General features: G+C 35.0%; 1 protein-coding gene across 11 annotated transcripts in view; it reads left to right on the forward strand.

Annotated features, from left to right (window-relative positions):
* KCNT2 (potassium sodium-activated channel subfamily T member 2) overlaps positions 1–19,106 on the forward strand; it is a 433,505-nt gene that overhangs the window by 249,114 nt on the left and 165,285 nt on the right. For all 11 annotated transcript variants that reach the window (XM_027564397.1, XM_027564399.1, XM_027564402.1 and 8 more), the window contains exon 13: positions 2,987–3,095. In XM_027564397.1, coding sequence (XP_027420198.1) covers positions 2,987–3,095 — 109 coding nt within the window. The remainder of the gene's footprint in view (positions 1–2,986; positions 3,096–19,106) is intronic.

Here is a 19,106-nt window from a genome sequence, read left to right on the forward strand (position 1 = left end):
CAGCGAGTGTGATTCCTCCAGTTTTGTTTTTCTTTCTCAAGATAGTCTTGAATATTTGGGATCATTTGTATTCATGCAAATTTTAAAGTTATTTATTCTAGCTTTGTTAAAAATGCCATTGGTATTTTGATAGGGGTTGCACTAAATCTATAGATTGCCTTGGAGATTACAGTCATTTTAATAATATTAATTCTTCCAATCTGAGAATACAATATATCTTTTCATCTGTATGGTTTACACTTTCTTTCATCAGCATTGTGTAGTTTTCAGAGTACAAGTCTTTTACCTTCTTAGGGAGGTTTATTCCTAGATATTTTATTCCTTTTGATGTGATGATAAATGAGATTATTTCCTTAATTTGTTTTTCTGATATTTTGTTATTAGTGTATAGGAAAGCAACAGATTTCTGTATATTCATTTTGTATCCTGAAACATTATTAGATTCATTGATGAGCTAGAGTCATTTTCTGGTGGCATCTTTAGGATTTTCTATGTAGAGTATCAGGTTATTTGCAAACAGTAAGTTTTGCCACTTTATTTCCAATTTGGTTTCTTTTATTTTGTTTTCTCATCTTATTTCTTTGGCTAGAGAGTATGCAGATAGCCAACAGCAGCATGAAAAGTTATTCAATAACACTGATCATCAGGGAAATGCAAATCAAAATCACAATGACATATCACCCACACCTGTCAGAATGGCTATTATCAAAAAGAATATAAATAATAATTGTTGGAGAGGATGTGAAAAAAAATGGAATCCTTGTACATTGTTGGTGGGAATGTAAATTGGTGCAGCCACTGTCAAAAACAGTATGAAAGTTTCTCAAAAAACTAAAAATAGAACTACCATATGACCTAGCAGTTCCACTCCTGGGTATATATCTGAAAGAAACAAAAACACTAATTGAAGATTACACCTGCATCCCACTTTTCATAAAAGCATTATTTATAATTGCCAGGATATAGAGCACCCAAGTATCTAACAACAAATGAAAAGATAAAGAAGATGTGGTATATATATATATACACACACATAATGAAAAGATGAATATTTGTCATAAAAAGAATGAAAATTTACCTTTTGCAACAACATAGATGGACTTGGAGGGTGTTGTACTCAGTAAATAAGTCAAACAAAGACAAATACTTTATGATATCATTATATATGGAATCTAAATAATACAACAGGCTAGTGAATATAACAAAAAAAGAATAATATTTATTGAGAATAAGGTAGGGTTACCAGTAGGGAGAGGCAGTGAAGGAGGGGCAATTTCAGGGTAGGGTTAAGTGGTACAAGCTATTAGGTATAAAATAAGCTACAAGGATATATGTACAACACAGGCAATATAGTCAATGTCTCATAATAACTACAGATGAGATACAAATCTTTAAAAATTGTGACTCACTATATTTTACACTTGTAACTTACATAATGTTGTATATCAACTATACTTTAGTAAAAAAGTAAATAAATAGAATGTAGCTAACATTAGAGAATTTTTCTAATACAGTCATCCCTTTGTATCTGAGGGTTCTGCATCCTTGGATTCAATTAAGTTTGGATCAAAATATTTGAAAAAGAAATTCCAGAAATTTTCAAAAAGCAAAATTTGAATTTACTGGCTGGCAGCAACTATTAACATCGTATTTACATTGTACTAAATATTATAAGTAATCTAGAGATGATTCACAGTATTTGGGAGGTGGTGCATAGGTTATATGCAAATTGTTGTTCAGTGACCTAACTTGTATCTAACTCTTTGTGATCCCATGAATTGCAGCATGTCAGGCTTCCCTGTCCTTCACTACCTCCCAGAGTGTTCTCAAACTCATGTCCATTGAGTCAGTGATGCTGTCTAACCAACTCATCCTCAGTTGCCCTCTTCTCCTGCCTTCAATATTCCCAGCAAGGTCTTTTGCGATGAGTCAGCTCTTCGCATCAGGCAGCCAAAGTATTGGCGCTTCAGTATCAGTCCTTCTAATGAATATTCAGGGTTGATTTCCTTTAAGAAATACTGTACCATTTTATATGAAGAATTTGAGCATCCTCATATTTTGTTATGCATAGAGAGTCCTGGAAACCGAAGGACAGTTGTAATTTGCTTTGATTTATTCAATTAAATCAAACTGATTTATTCAGTTAAATCAGTTATGGGGTGATACTATATGTAAGATTTCATGGTAAGCATGATATTCACTTCCTTTCTCAATCTTAGCATTTCTTAAAAAAAACAACAAAAACTTTTCTGTTACTTTTTTAATATCTGAAATTTATTGATTTCTTCCAATACACACAAAGTCAAAATTCTTTTATCTTTACTGCCATATAAAAAGTAAACTAATGTGTTCTCACAAATGGTCTCTGCAGTCATTGCCCTTTTACAATCTATGTTAAAATTATTTTACATCCATCTTTTTCCCATGGAAACTATTATTACAAACTCAATTTTGCCACATTTCTGAAGGTTTCTACCCCTTAATTATTTTCTGGGAAAATTATTTTTATGCTTGTCAAAGACATTCCTCTTAATCTCTGCTAATTTCTAAGTGTTGACAATTAGTACTAATTGAATTATGTATTGTTGATCTCTTTTATAGAAATTGGGCTTCTCTCATAACTCAGTTGGTAAAGAATCTGCCTGCAGTGTAGGAGACCCAGTTTCAATTCCTGGGTCTGGAAGATATCCTGGAGAAGGAAATTGCAACCCATTTCAGTATTCTTGCCTGGAAAATCCCATAGACAGGGGAGCCTGGTGGGCTACAATTCATGGGATCACAAGAATCAGACATGACTTAGTGACTAAACCACCACCATAAAATAGCAAGTTATCTTATCTTTAATAGTAAGAACTCTCAATGAATGATTTCATATGCTTAGTTTTAAACTGTAGATGTGACCATTTCACACACTGATTGACAAATTTTACTTAATATTATAATACTTTCAGTTCATCTCATGATATTTTGGGTTTTATCATTTCAGGATCACCAAACAATTTTAAGAGCATGGGCTGTAAAAGATTTTGCTCCAAATTGCCCTTTGTATGTCCAGATCTTAAAGCCTGAAAATAAATTCCATATCAAATTTGCTGGTAAGTTTGACCTCAAATGAGATCCTTTAAACCTTTCCTTAAATTCTTATTGTCATTGTAAGAGTTATGCTTCTGAAGTTAGTGGTAGTTTATTATACCCATGTTTCTGTAGAACAGGATTTATTTTTATCATCTACTTGTTATAAGAGAATTAATTCACTTTAAAATGTAAATCTTTGTGTTAAGTCCTTACTTTTTTATATAACTTGGTGATTTTGGTAACTGAACTTGCTGAACACCCTAGTAAGCTTAATTAGATTAGCTCTGATAGTTGAGTATGAAATATACACACAAGTTTCAAATGTTATATATATATGTAGATAGATAACACTTTGCTATATGTTATTTTATATACATATAAACTTACTATAGAATAGAATAATATAATGTATTCAGATAATTTAAATAGATTTAATTTGAGGGTAGATATTGAAAACAATTCAAGAAAAAGATACATGTGAATTTTTCATACAAGTGCTGCTTTTAAAATAATTATCCACATGAGATTATACTTTAAACTATTAGAATATTGAACAATAAAATGGTACTGTATCATTTCCTAAGTGCTTCTGGAGGAACTAATTTTGATCCAGAGATAATTTATGTACTTTTTTTTTCTTCAAATATAAGAAACTTTTTAAAAAAAATAAAATTTAACCTTAATGGTCTGAAACGTCAAAAGTCTTTAAAAACTAAATCATTTTAAGTATGTATTTGCAAAATGTATTTCCTTCAGAAGATTCACACATCTTACAATGCTTATCTATTAGTATATGATATTTAAATGAAATTTTATAAACACTGGGCTTCCTTGGTGGCTCAGATGGTAAAGAATCTGCCTGAAATGCAGGAGACCTAGGTTCAATAGCTGTGTCAGGAAGATCCCCCTGGAGAATGGGATGGCTGTCCACTTCACTATTCTTGCCTTGAGAATTCCATGGATCATGGAGCTTGGCTGGCTCCATGGAATTGCAAAGAGTCAGACACAACTGAGTGACTAACACTTATAAACACTAAGAAGTTTTAAAGTAGTGATATTGTAAAGTAATTAACCTCTAATTAAAATAAATAAATTTATATTTAAAAAATAAATTAAAAAAGTAGTGATAAGAGTACTATAAAATTATTGCTATTCAATTTGTTCTGAGTCATCTTTTAGTCTTCCTACTAATGACATCATTTTTTTCTAAAGAAGTATGGGAAATAAAGCAATGACTCTCAACTTTGGTGGCATTTTCAGTTCAGTTCAGTTCAGTCGCTCAGTTGTGTCCGACTCTTTGCAATCCCATGAATTGCAGCATGCCCGGCCTCCCTGTCCATCACCAACTCCAGGAGTTCACTCAAACTCATGTCCATCAAGTCAGTGATGCCATCCAACTATCTCATCCTCTGTCGTCCCCTTCTCCTCCTGCCCCCAATCCCTCCCAGCATCAAGGTCTTTTCCAATGACTCAACTCTTCTCATGAGGTGGCCAAAGTATTGGAGTTTCAGCTTTAGCATTAGTCCTTCCAAAGAACACCCAGGACTGATCTCCTTTAGAATGGACTGATTGAATCTCCTTGCAGTCTAAGGGACTCTCAAGAGTCTTCTCCAACACCACAGTTCAACAATTAAAATAAATAAATTTAAATTAAAAAAAAAAAAGCATCAATTCTTTGACACTCAGCTTTCTTCACAATCCAACTCTTACATCCATATATGACCACTGGAAAAACCATAGCCTTGACTAGATGGACCTTTGTTGGCAAAGTAATGTCTCTGCTTTTCAATATGCTATCTAGGTTGGTTCTAACTTTCCTTCCAAGGAGTAAGCATCTTTTAATTTCAAGGCTGCAATCACCATCTGCAGTGATTTTGGAGCCCCCCAAAATAAAGTCTGACACTGTTTCCACTGTTTCCCCATCTATTTGCCATGAAGTGATGGGACCAGATGCCATGATCTTCGTTTTCTGAATGTTGAGCTTTAAGCCAAGTTTTTCTCTCCACTTTCACTTTCATCAAGAGGCTTTTTAGTTCCTCTTCACTTTCTGCCATAAGGGTGGTGTCATCTGCATATCTGAGGTTACTGGTATTTCTGCCGGCAATCTTAATTCCAACTTGTGTTTCTTCCAGCCCAGCATTTTTCATGATGTATTGTGTATATATTTTAAATAAGCAGGGTGACAATATACTGCCTTGACATACTCCTTTTCCTATTTGGAACTAGTCTATTTTTCCATGTCCAGTTCTAACTGTTGCTTCCTGAGCTGCATACAGATTTCTCAAGAGGCAGGTCAGGTGGTCTGGTATTCCTATCTCTTTCAGAATTTTCCACAGTTTATTGTGATTCACACAGTCAAAGGCTTTGGCATAGTCAATAAAGCAAAAATAGATGTTTTTCTGGAACTCTCTTCCTTTTTCCATGATCAGCGGATGTTAGCAATTTGGTCTCTGGTGGCATTTTAAAATATGTTTTAAAGAATATTTTTAAAGGACTAATGAGAGATTCTGAGCATGTAAATGATTTTGGATGGTGCCAGGGCTTCTTTAAACTTGTTTCCTAAATCAAAAATTAAAAACAACAGGCAGTGGGCCCACACTGGAGCTGAAGTTCCCAGGGGTGGGCAGGGCAAACAGACCAGAGGGGGAGGCCTGAGCAGGGAAGACGAGGAAGATGAGGAGGTCTGCTGGAGGATAAGAGTGCACCCCGGGCCTCTTGCCAGAGTAGCCCCAGTGGTGGGAGCCAGACAGTCGGCCCAGCTGAGAGGGAGGATCACCAGGCAGTGAACGGCAGAGGAGGAGGTGCTCATAGCTGGGAGCAGAGCAGAGATTTGGAACTTCAGACATCACATTTCTTACCTCATGATGGAAAGTGTGTAAATTAAATGTTAGGAGGAAACCAGGCTGTAAAAATTTAATCCAGTCAGTGTACCTCCAACCCTACAGCTGAATTCATCCTTGTCAGAGATCAAGCCCTGAGCCTTTGGAGTAGGAGCACTGACTCCAGGACCCTACACTACCAGAGAACTGACCCTAGGGAGTATCAAATACTAAGAACTCACACAAAAGAAACCACTTGAATACAAGGCCCAATATCACCCCACCACCAGTAGCACCCTGTGCAGGAAACCTCATCTAAACAACAAACAAAACAAAAATACAAACCCAATCATCAGCAGACAGGATTACCACCTCACTCAGCCTTGCCCATCAGAGGAAAAACAAACAAACAAAAAAACTCAGCACAAATCTCTCCCTATGCAAAGCTTACACAAACCATTGGGACCAACCTTAGGAGGGCAGAAAACAAAAAGAAGAAAGAATTCAGCCTTGAAGCTTGGGAAAAGGAGACCTCAAACACAATACACTAAAATAATAATAATAATAAAAAGGCAGAGAAATACTACACAAATGAAGAACAAACTAGAAACACAGAAGTCCAAATAAATGAAGAGGAAATAGGTACACTACCTAAAAAAAATTCAGAATAATGATAGTAAAGATGATCAAAAACCTTGAAAACAGAATGGAGAAAATGCAAGAATCAATTAACAAAGACCTAGAAGGATTAAAGAATAAACATACAGAGACAAACAACACAATTACTGAAATTAAAAACACTCTAAAAGGAATAAATAGCAGAGTATCTGAAGCAGAAGAATAAATCAGTGATCTGGAAGATGTAGTGGTGGAATTAACTTCTGAAGAGCAGAATAAAGAAAAAAAGAAAAGAACTGAGCATAGTCTCAGAGACCTTTAGGACCAAATCAAACACACCAACATTTGAATTATAGGGGTCTCAGAAGAAGAGAAAAGAAAGGGTATGAGAAAATTTTTGAAGAGATTATAGTTGAAAATTTCCCCAACATGGAAAAGGAAATAGTCAATCAAGTACAGGAGGTGCAAAGAGTCCCATACAGGATAAATCCAAGGAGAAATGCCAAGACACATACTAATCAAACTAAGAAAGACTAAGCACAAAGAAAGAATATTAAAAACAGCAAGGGAGAAGCAACAAGTAACATACAAGGGAAACCCCATATGTTTAATAGCTGATCTTTCAGCAGAAACTCTGAAGGCCAGAAGGGAATGGCAGGATATATTTAAAGTACTGAAAGGGAAAAATCTACAACCAAGATTACTATACCCAGCAAGGATTTAATTTACAATTGATGGAGAAGTAAAAAGTTTTTCAGACAACAAAAGTCAAGAGAATTCAGTACCACCAAACCAGGTTTACACAAATGTTAAAAGGACTTTGTAGCCAAGAAATATGAGTAGAAAAAGATCTACAAAATCAATCCCAAACAATTAAGAAAATGGCAATAGGAACATATATATCAATAATTACTTTAAATGTAAGTGGATTAAATGCTCCAACCAAAAAACACAGCCTGGCTGAATGGATACAAAAGCACATCCCATATATATGCTGTCTACAAGAAACCCACTTCAGACCTAAACACACAAATGGACTGAAAATGAGAGGATGGAAAAATATATTCCTTGCAAGCTGGAAGCAAAAGAGAGCTGGAGTACCAATCCTCGTGTCAGAAAAAATAGACCTTAAAATAAAGAAGATAGGGGAGAACACTACATAACGATAAAGGGATCAATCCAAGAAGAAGACATAACAATTGTAAATATCTATGCACCCAACACAGGAGCACCTCAATACATAAAGACAAACAGTAACAGACATCAAAGGAGAAATTGACAGAAACACAATATTAGTAGGAGACTTTAACACCCCACTCACATCAATGAACAGATCATCAAAACAGAAAATTAATAAGGAAATGCAAGTCTTAAAAGATACATTAGATGAGATGGATCTCATTGATATCTTCAGTATCTTCAATCCAAATGCAGAAGAATACACCTTCTTCTCAAATGCACATGAAACATTCTCCAGGATAGACCACATCTTGGGTCAAAAGTCAAACCTCAGTAAATTTAAGAAAATAGAGATTGTATCAAGCATCTTCTCTGACCACAATTACATCTGACATCAATTACAAGGGGAAAAAAAAAAAAAAAAACTGTAAGAAACAGAAACATATGGAGATTAAGCCAGCATGTTTCTAAATAATCAACAGGTTACTGAAAAAATCAAACAGTAAATGAAAAAATTTCTAGAAACAAATGACAATGAAAATACAACTCAAAACCTATGGAATGCAGCAAAAGCAGTTCTAAGAAGGAAGTTTGTAGCAATACAATCCTACCTCATGAAACAAGAAAAACATTAAACAGACATCTAAAACAACTGGAAAAAGAACAACAAAAAAAAAAGTAGAAGGAAAGAAATCATAAATATCTGAGCAGAAATAAATGAAAAAGAAATGAAAGAAACAAAGGTAAAGATTAATAAAACTAAAGGCTGGTTCTTTGAGAAGATAAACAAAATTGGCAAATCTTTAGCCAGACTCATCAAGAAAAAAAGAGAGTAGAACCAAATCAACAAAATTAAAAGTGAAAAAGGAGAGGTTACAACAGACAATGTAGAAATACAAAGGATTATAAGAGACTATTATGAACAAGTATATGGCAATAAAATGGAAAACCTGGAAGAAATGGAGAGATTCTTAGTAAAGTTCAATCTTTCAAGACTGAACCAGAAAGAAATAGAAATTATGAACAACTGAATTACAAGCACTGGAATTGAAGCTGTGAAAAAAAATCTCCCCCAAAACAAAAGCCGAGGACCCCATGGCTTCACAGGAGAATTCTACCAAACATTTAGAGAAGAACTAAGCCCTGTCCTTCTAAAACTCTTTCAAAAAATTACAGAGGAAGGAACACTTACAAACTCATTCTACAAGACCACCATCACCCTGATACCAAAACCAGGCAATGACAACGCAAAAAAAAGAAAACTACAGCTCAATATCACTGAGGAACATAGATGCAAAAATCCTCAGCCATATTTTGGCAAACAGAATTCAGCAACACATCAAAAAGCTCATACACCATGATCAATCTGGGTTTATTCCAGGGGTGCAAGGATTCTTCAATATAAACAAATCAATCAATGTGATATGCCATATTAACAAATTGAAAGGTAAAAACCATATGATTGTCTCAATCGATGCAGAAAAAGCCTTTGACAAAATTCAGCACCCATTTATGATTAAAACTCTTCAAAAAATGGGCATAGAAGGAACCTACCTCAACATTGTAAAGGCCATACAAAATAAGCCTACAGCAAACATTATTCTGAATGGGTAAAAACTGAAAACATTCCCCCTAAGATCAGGAACAAGACAAGAGTGTTGACTTTCACCTCTATTATTCAACATAGTGTTGGAAGTCCTAGCTATAGCAATCATAGAAAATAAAAAGAAATAAAAGGAATCCAGATCGGAAAAGAAGTAACGCTCTCACTGTTTGCAGATGACGTGATACTGTACACAGAGAACCCTAAAGACAGTATCAGAAAATTGCTAAAGCTAATTGGTGAATTGAGCAAAGCTGCAGGATACAAAATCAATACACAGAAATCACTTGCATTTCTATATAAGAATGAAAAATCAGAAAGAGAAATTAAGGAATCAATCCCATTCACCATTGCAAGAAGAAGAAATAAATACCTAGGAATAAACTTACCTAAGGAGATTAAAGAACTGTACACAGAAAATTATAAGACACTAATGAAAGAAATCAAAGATGGCAAAACAGATGGAGAGATATTCCATGTTGCTGGGTAGGAAGAATCAATACTGTTGAAAATGACTATATTACCAAATGCAATCTACAGATTCAATGTGATCCCTATCAAATTACCAATGGCATTTTTCACAGAACTAGAAAAAATTTCACATTCATATGGGAACAGAAAAGACCCCAAATAGGCAAAGCAGTCTTGAGAAAGAAGAATGGAGCTGGAGGAATCAAGCTTCCTGATTTCAAATAATACTATGAAGCTACAGTCATCAATACAGTATGGTACTGGCAAAAAAACAGAACAGTATACCAATGGAAGAAGATAGAAAGCCCAGAAATAAACCCATGCACCTATGGTGCCATATTTTTGACAAACGAGGCAAGGATATACAATGGGGCAAAGACAGCCTCTTCAATAAATGATGCTGGGAAAACTGGACAGCTCCATGTAAAAGAATGAAATTAGAACACTTCCTAACACCATACCCAAAGATAAACTTAAAGTGGATTAAAGACCTAAATGTAAGATCAGAAACTATAAAACTCTTAGAGGAAAACATAGGCAGAACATTCTATGACATAAATCAAAGCAAGATCCTCTATGATCCACTTCCTAGAGTAATGGAAATAAAAACAAAAGTAAATAAGTGGGACCTGGTTAAACTTAAAAGCTTTTGCACAGCAAAGGAAACTATAAGCAAGGTGAAAAGACAACCCGCAGAATGGCAGAAAATAATAGCAAATGAAACAAGAGAGGATTAATTTCTAAAATATACAAGTAGCTCATACAACTGAATACCAGGAAAACAAAGAACCCAGTCAAAAAGTGGGAAAAAGACCTAAACAGACATTTCTCCAAAGAAGACATACAGATGGATAACAAACTCATGAAAAGATGCTCAACATTGCTCATCATTAAAGAAATGCAGGTCAAACTTACAATGAGGTATCACCTCACACTAGTCAGAATGGCCATCATGAATTCTATAAACAATAAATGCTGGAGAGGGTGTGAAGAAAAGGGAACACTCTTCTCTGTTGGTGGGAATATAAATTGATACAGTCACTATGGAAGACAGTATAGAGATTCCTTTCAAACTGGGAATAAAACCACCATGTGACCCAGCAATCCCACTCCTAGGCATATACCCTGAGGAAACCAAAATTGAAAAAGACACATGTATCACATTATTCAGTGCAGGACTATTTACAATAGCTAGAACATGGAAGCAACCTAGATGTCCATCAACAGATGAAAGGTTAAAGAAGTAATGATACATATACACAATGGAATATTACTCAGCCATAAAAGGAGCACATTTGAGTCAGTTCTAATGAGGTGGATGAACCTAAAGCCTATTATACAGAGTGAAGTAAGTCAGATATAGAAAGATAGATATCGTATTCTAACATATATATATGTATGAAATCTAGAAAAATGGTACCGAAGAATTTATTTACAGGGCACCAAGAAAAACCAAAACAATTGCTCCAGATCCTGGGCCTAAAATCGACCCTCATCACTGATGATTCCACACCTATCAACCTCTTCAACACAGCCTTTGGTTTGCTGGGGCTCAGGACTGAGGCACAGCCTCTAGCCAAGAAGGCTGCCGGTGGGCCCAGCGCCCAAGAGGGCTTGCTTCCCATCTGCACCACTGCCCCTCTAACCCTTGGAAACAGCTAGTTTGTGCCTTAGCTCTGTACTACGCTGTCAAATAAAACTGACACTTATGGGGGAAAAAAAAATAGTACCTCCTTTGCAGACTTTTTAATAAAATGGAAAAATAAATATGAAGTACTACAGCTAGTGCCAGTAACATTTGTTGTTAACATTCAGGAAATGCCAATTATTTATCTCAAAAGCTTTTGTAACTAAGCTGCCTTATTTTTATTATTTAGGAAAAGCAGTATTTTTGCAAAGTTTTCCTACCTAATAATGACTTGATATGATAAAATTTTAGGACGGTAGCAGTGGACACAGAACGAATGAAGGTTCTTAAAATATGAATTTAAATTTGAGTGCCACTATGTACACTTTAGCCCAGCAGATGAGTAGTTTGGCTGCTATATTTTTCTTCTGTTAAGTGGCCATAATAATATTATGTCTTTTCATTGGTTAAAACTAGCAGTAATGGTGAAATAAGTGATATCTGAGACATATTAGGTATTCAATAAATGGATATTGAATGTGGATCTCAAAACAATATGTAGTTTGAGAAGACAAGTTGTGCTTTTGAATATGCTGTAACTGAAATTCAGAGCAGATTTTGGTTTTTCTCTTTCGCAAGCCATTTATGTGCTCACAAACAGACCAAACTCACTATCAAAATGGCCTATTTTTACAAACAAAAAATTACAAAGACTATTTGAATGTACTCTCTTTCACATTCTTATTTGGCTATTATTTAGATAAATCCATTGAAATGAAAGGACTGTTTTAAAATTCTATCCCAATAATGTATCTCAGTATTTCTCATTTATGGCATCTGCTGAAATTCCTTTTAATAATATCTTCATTCTTTTATGTAATGAGCTTACACTATCTTGGAGGCACCCTTTTTATATTTTGAAAAGATAAAAGCACCTTGATTTCATTAAAGTGCCATAAAAAGCAGTTTGAGGTGATATATGAGACTCTCAAACCAAAAATAATATGTTTTATATCTCAGCATGAGGTTAAAGCAATTATGGACTTAACCTTTCAAAAGACGTTGCATCAAACTGTCATTGAGTTGGTGTTGTAAGTTCTTAAAATAATGGCCTCCAGTGAGCCATGGCCCCTGTGTCTGTGGCCCATTGTGATTCCACATTGCAGCTTCTTCCCCAAGGAGGCACAGTATACTTCCCCACCCTTTGAATATGGGCTGTCTGGTCACTTGCTTTGACCAATATACTGTGACAAAAGCTGTTACTACATTGTGTGACTTTAAAAACAAAGCCTTGAAAGGCCATCCAGGCTCTGCTTGCCTTTGGTTGGAACATGGCCCAGAGACTATATGTGAAGAATCTGATTTATTCTTTCCAAGGATGAAAGATCCCATGGAAAGTGAGACTTATCCATCCCAGGCACCCCACCTCACTGGTTCCCAACTCACCCATCAACCACTGATTCTCTTTCAAGTTGTAATTTTGCTGTTTTCTCGATAAATCCGTTGAAATGAATGGATTGTTTTAAAATTCTATCCTAATACTTTATCTCAATATTTCTCATTTTTGGCATCTGTTGATGCTCCCAACTCACCTATCAGCCAATGACAGAAGTCATGCTGACCCACAGAATTTCAAGAAATGAAATGTTTAAGTCAATAAGTTTTGGAGTCATTTGTCATATAGCAATAGATAATGAATACTGTTTGTAATAAAATAATAATCATTTTAATATTAAAACATATTTACTTGTTATTGATTATATTTTGTCCTTGTAGTTTCACAGGTATTAAATGGCATGATTTTAGTTATCACAAGATACAAAGCATATTTTTATTTCCACTTATTTAATTACCATCAATTCCCTTAAATTGTGGAACTCATACCCTGACAGTCATTGATGTATTTTTCAAAAGTAAACCCATGTTTTTAAAATTTGAAAGACAGAAACTTCAAAATTCAACTTACATGTATAGAAACTATTAGAAAGCAAAAACAGTTTAGCAACCTAGCAACTAGTACTTTACGCAGATATATCAATTGTGTAATTTGTGGATCACTTTCTCCTGAACAAAATGACTATAGATATTCATTAAATTATGGAACTATTACACTATATTTAAATGAATTATTATATGAATTATTGTAACAGTTATAAATGCAATTAGCATCTATACTTTGATCAGATTCACAGAAGGAAATTCCATATGGTCATGATTTCAGCATTAGAAAATATATGCTCCGACTCATATCAGCAAGAGATGAAGTTAAATAGTGAGCCTAGAGTTAGAAAGAACAAAATCCTACCCAGAATAAGAATTACAATAAAAGATTTCTGAATATAAGCCCAAGTACAAATTGTAACAAGAGTCAAGTAGAATAAAAATATTCTTCACAGATATTTTGTTTAATCACCATAAATTCCCAAGAAGAAAATAAACTCAAACTGGTTTATAAGAGAAAATCCTTCAGCAGTTTGTCCCTTTTTATAATAAATTTGTCAAAGTGAAAAGATAAATATTGCAAATTCTGGAATAAGACTGACTTCAGTCAAATTTTTCTTCTACTGTATAAGGACTATATGATGTCAGATTTCTCAACCTCCCAAACTAAAGTTTTTCAATATGTACAGTGAGAGTAATAAGAGAAACTATATCTTAGAGTTGTTATGATTTAAAAAAGAATCATCAAAAACATCAGCCACTAGTAATTAGTATTTAGTATTAGTATTAGTAATTAGTATTTATCAAATTGATGATTATCATAAATCTTGAGTACCAATGTCTCATTCTCTTAACACTTCTGTATTATCATTGTCTCCAGAAAAAGTAACTAAGGGTTTTCCATGAAGCTTTACAAAGTGTTTATTCAGTTCGGTTCAGTTTATTTTAGTGGCTCCGTCATGTCCAACTCTCTGGGACCTCATGGACTGCAGCATGCCATGCCTCCTTGTCCATCACCAACTCCCGGAGTTTACTCAGACTCCTCCTGTCCATTGAGTCAGTGATGCCATCCAACTATCTCATCCTCTGTCTTCCGCTTCTCCTCCCACCTCAATCCTTCCCAGCATCAGGGTCTTTTCAAATGAGTCAGTTCTTTGCATCAGATGGCCAAAACATTCAGCATCAGTCGTTCCAATGGATAATCAGAACTGATTTTCTTTAGGATGGACTGGTTGCATCTCCTTGCAGTCCAGTCCAAGGGACTCTCAAGAGCCTTCTCCAACACCACAGTTCAAAAGCATCAATTTTTCAGCATTCAGCTTTCTTTATAGTCCAATGCTCACATCCATACATGCTGTTGCTGCTGCTGCTGCTGCTAAGTCGTGTCAGTCATGTCTAACTCTGTGTGACCCCATAGACAGCAGCCCACCAGGCTCCTCTGTCCCTGGGATTCTCCAGGCAAGAATACTGGAGTGGATTGCCATTGCCTTCTCCCATCCATACATGACTACTTAAAAAAACATAGCTTTGACTAGATGGACCTTTGTTGTCAAAGTAATGTCTCTGCTTTTTAATATGTTGTCTAGGTTGGTCATAACTTTTCTTCCAAGGAGCAAGCATCTTTTAATTTCATGGTTGCAGTCACCATCTGCAGTGATTTTGGAGCCCCAGATAATACAGTCTTTCACTGTTTCCCTTGCTTCCCCATCTATTTACCATGAAGTGATGGGACCGAACGCCATGATCTTAGTTTTCTGAATGTTGAGTTTTAAGCCAACTTTTTCACTCTTTTCTTTCACTTTCATCAAGAGGCTCTTTAGTTATTCTTCACCTTCTGCAAGAAAGGTGGTGTCATCTGCATATCTGAGATTATTGATATTTCTCCCAGCAATCGTGATTCCAGCTTGTGCTTCTTTCAGTCTACCGTTTCTCATGATGTACTTTGCATATAAGTTAAATAAGCAGGGTGACAATATACAGCCTTGACGTGCTCTTTTTCCTATTTGGAACCAGTCTGTTGTTCCATGTCCAGTTCTAACTGTTGCTTCCTGACCTGCATAGAGACTTCTCAGAAGGCAGGTCAGGTAGTCTGGTATTCCTATCTCTTTCAGAATTTTCCACAGTTTGTTGTGGTCCAGACAGTCAAAGGCTTTGGCATAGTCAATAAAGCAGATGTTTTTCTGGAACTCTCTTGCTTTTTCAGTGATCCAATGGATATTGGCAATTTGATCTCTGGTTCCTCTGCCTTTTCTAAATCCAGCTTGAACATCTGGAAGTTCACGGTTCAGGTACTGACTTGGGGAATTATGAGCATTAGTTTGCTAGCGTGTGAGATGAGTGCAAGTGTGCCGTAGTTTGAGCATTCTTTGGCACTGCCTTTCTTTGGGATTGGAATGAAATCCAATATTCCAGTCACATTATTTTTAGTTTTTGCATATTTTCCAGAGAATAGGATTATGGGATTATACAAACTTGAATCATAACTTATTAAGCAAATTATGGGAAATGATAATTAGAGAAAAATTTGATTGATTAACATAGTTGAAAAATTATAGAAAATATGTTAGCAAGTCAAAGTAATATATTAAAAAATAATATATTGTCACCAGGTTAAAATTATTCTAGAAATAGATCATCATTTTAAAGGAGAAATAATATTATTGCTTCAGTAGATACAAAAAAAAAATAAGCATTTGAGAGAGAATTCAACATCCAGTCAAGATTTTTTTAAAAAGGAAATTAAAAAAATGCTACGAAGCTACAAGTAAGGAACTTCTTAACATAAGGCAACTTATCTACAAAATAACCTAGAGGAAAACAAATATTTAATGATCATATATTGAGAGCTTTCTTTAAAATTAGGTACAAACGAGGGTGCATACCAAAACCACATGTACTCAGTGTTGTCCTAGAAATCCTGATGAGTGCAGTAAGGCTACAAAAATAAATAGAAGGAATAAGCATTGGAAAAAGAGAAATGAAATCACCACTATTTACATAAGATTCTCTACAAGAAAATTGAAAAGAATTTTTTTTTCCTAGAATGCCTTTTCATTAGGGAGTTCATCCATTTATGATTTCCAAAATTGAACCGATAGTTCCCCTTTAAATATCCACTATGAACTCCTGTCTTGTTCCACTAACTAGTCAGTATCTCCTGTTAGGTTTCTCATAACTATCTCAAAATTAAAATATCTAGAGTCTGTTTCTCCACATTCTTCCCAGCAGCATATACTTAGAACATAAGCCACAAACCCATGCTAAATCCACTCTTCTATTCTTTGTATCCAGTCCATCAGGTGCTGGAAGGTTACGCTTCCTGAATATCTCAGACTTATCCACTGACACAACCCTTGTCCATTCCATTATCACATTTTGCTTAGGCTGTCTTAAAACTCTCCTTTTCCGTTTCTTCCTGAGTATTTACAAATTGTATCTCTAAGCTTATTGCTGCTCTCATATTCCCATCATATTTGCCATAATGATTGTCATTTGTGTATTGTAGTAAGCAGCAGCATCTTCATACGTCTGATGTCAGCCTAAAGTCAATTGTTTCCTTTCAGTATATTGATGACAGCATTCTATTATAACACCATTATTTTTAAAACGACTCTAGTGGATTATTTTTTGTCAATCTCTGTAGATGAAAAATTGAGTGGTAATATAGCTTTGGTTGTGTTAAATCTTTTTTCCTGTGAGAAATAATTTTATCAATGCTCTTCTTTTTTAGAAGTGGCAATTGGTACTGAAACATAGGAAGAGGTAATGGCAGTGTTCCCTAGCTATGACTAATAGAAATATGTGGTTTCAGAACATCTTGTCTTCTCTGTGAGCCTCTTGTGGGACTAGAAATTCCAGTAAAGCCTCTCCAAGGTCAACTATCTGATCTGAAATTACCTGGAAAAAAGATTATGCCTCCACATTGTTAAGCTCTTCGTAAATTGTGTCTCCCTAGTGACAAAACTGTGATGAAAAAGGCAAAACGTTATAGTAATTCAGGTTTCAGATGTGTTTCTGGATATATATATATATATATATATCTTTTTCTTCACTGTACATTCCAAAACTCATTAAACACACACACACACACACACACACACACACACAAACCAAAACAAACAGACAAGGGAAAAAAATGTACTTTACTAGGAAAAGAACTGTTTAACTAAAAAGCCTTGAATGAACTTAAAGAATGAACTGTACTCTTCAGTTTTTCATCTGAATCTAAATTCATTGCTACTTGTCTCCTGGTCAGATGAAACTGCTCAGAAAATCAGTGTGAGATGAACACTTATTACATGCATAAACTAATTGCTAGATTTATGTTCCCACTCAAGACTCCCTCCTGCAAATAAAGTGCTACATCATCTGTGACCATTCAATTCCTTTTTCTTTATCAACTAATTTCTTTCAACTACTGGGTTCTTTGGAAATTTCCCACTTCATTTAACAAATATAAGAAGGCATAAAAATCAAATTGATAAATTTTACCCACAAATAGGAGTCAAGAATGTAAACATAAGTTTGTACATAAATTTGTAGGAGAGAGGAACATAAAACTCAATTTGTAAATGATTAGTGGATTTTCTATGAATTTTATTTCCCACGCTTTGATGCTGATATTCTCTAAGTAGCAGATTTTAAGTTCATGAGTGAAAGGAAGAATCAGAGTGTAGTAGTAAAGAGTTGAGTGAATAAAATACTTTCTCTTCTGCTGCTGAAGCACGCCTAGAAGAATGATTCATTATACTGGGGCTGTAGGAGTTATCCCTGGGATATTAAAAAAAATTTTTTTTTTTTTTTAGATTTTATTTTATTTTTTTTTTAAATTTTATTTTATTTTTAAACTTTATATAATTGTATTAGTTTTGCCAAATATCAAAATGAATCCGCCACAGGTATACATGTGTTCCCCATCCTGAACCCTCCTCCCTCCTCCCTCCCCATACCATCCCTCTGGGTCGTCCCAGTGCACTAGCCCCAAGCATCCAGTATCGTGTATCGAACCTGGACTGGCAACTCGTTTCTTACATGATATTTTACATGTTTCAATGCCATTCTCCCAAATCTTCTCACCCTCTCCCTCTCCCACAGAGTCCATAAGACTGTTCTATACATCAGTGTCTCTTTTGCTGTCTCGTACACCGGGTTATTGTTACCATCTTTCTAAATTACATATATATGCGTTAGTATACTGTATTGATGTTTTTCCTTCTGGCTTACTTCACTCTGTAGAATAGGCTCCAGTTTCATCCACCTCATTAGAACTGATTCAAATGTATTCTTTTTAATGGCTGAGTAATACTCCATTGTGTATATGTACCACAGCTTTCTTATCCATTCATCTGCTGATGGACATCTAGGTTGCTTCCATGTCCTGGCTATTATAAACAGTGCTGCGATGAACATTGGGGTACACGTGTCTCTTTCCCTTCTGGTTTCCTCAGTGTGTATGCCCAGCAGTGGGATTGCTAGATCATAAGGTTTAACAAGGACCTAGAAGAAAAAAATTTTTTTAATTGCAAACAAAGTTAAAATAGGCAAAAAGAAAATTGTTTTTAACAATATCATTGATAATACTTTATAAACATATTTTTCTTATTATAGATAATCATGAACAGCTACCATTATAAAAACAATATGTTTAAAATCACACACACACACACACACACCTTATGGAAATGATTTTACTAAAAGTTCAGCGACTATAAATTTTTTACTGAAGCACCAGATACTCCAGTGCCTCAATTTCTTCTTCACAAAAGGAAAATGA

The sequence above is a fragment of the Bos indicus x Bos taurus genome, chromosome 16 (assembly GCF_003369695.1).
Source record: "Bos indicus x Bos taurus breed Angus x Brahman F1 hybrid chromosome 16, Bos_hybrid_MaternalHap_v2.0, whole genome shotgun sequence".
Taxonomy (NCBI): Eukaryota; Metazoa; Chordata; class Mammalia; order Artiodactyla; family Bovidae; genus Bos; species Bos indicus x Bos taurus.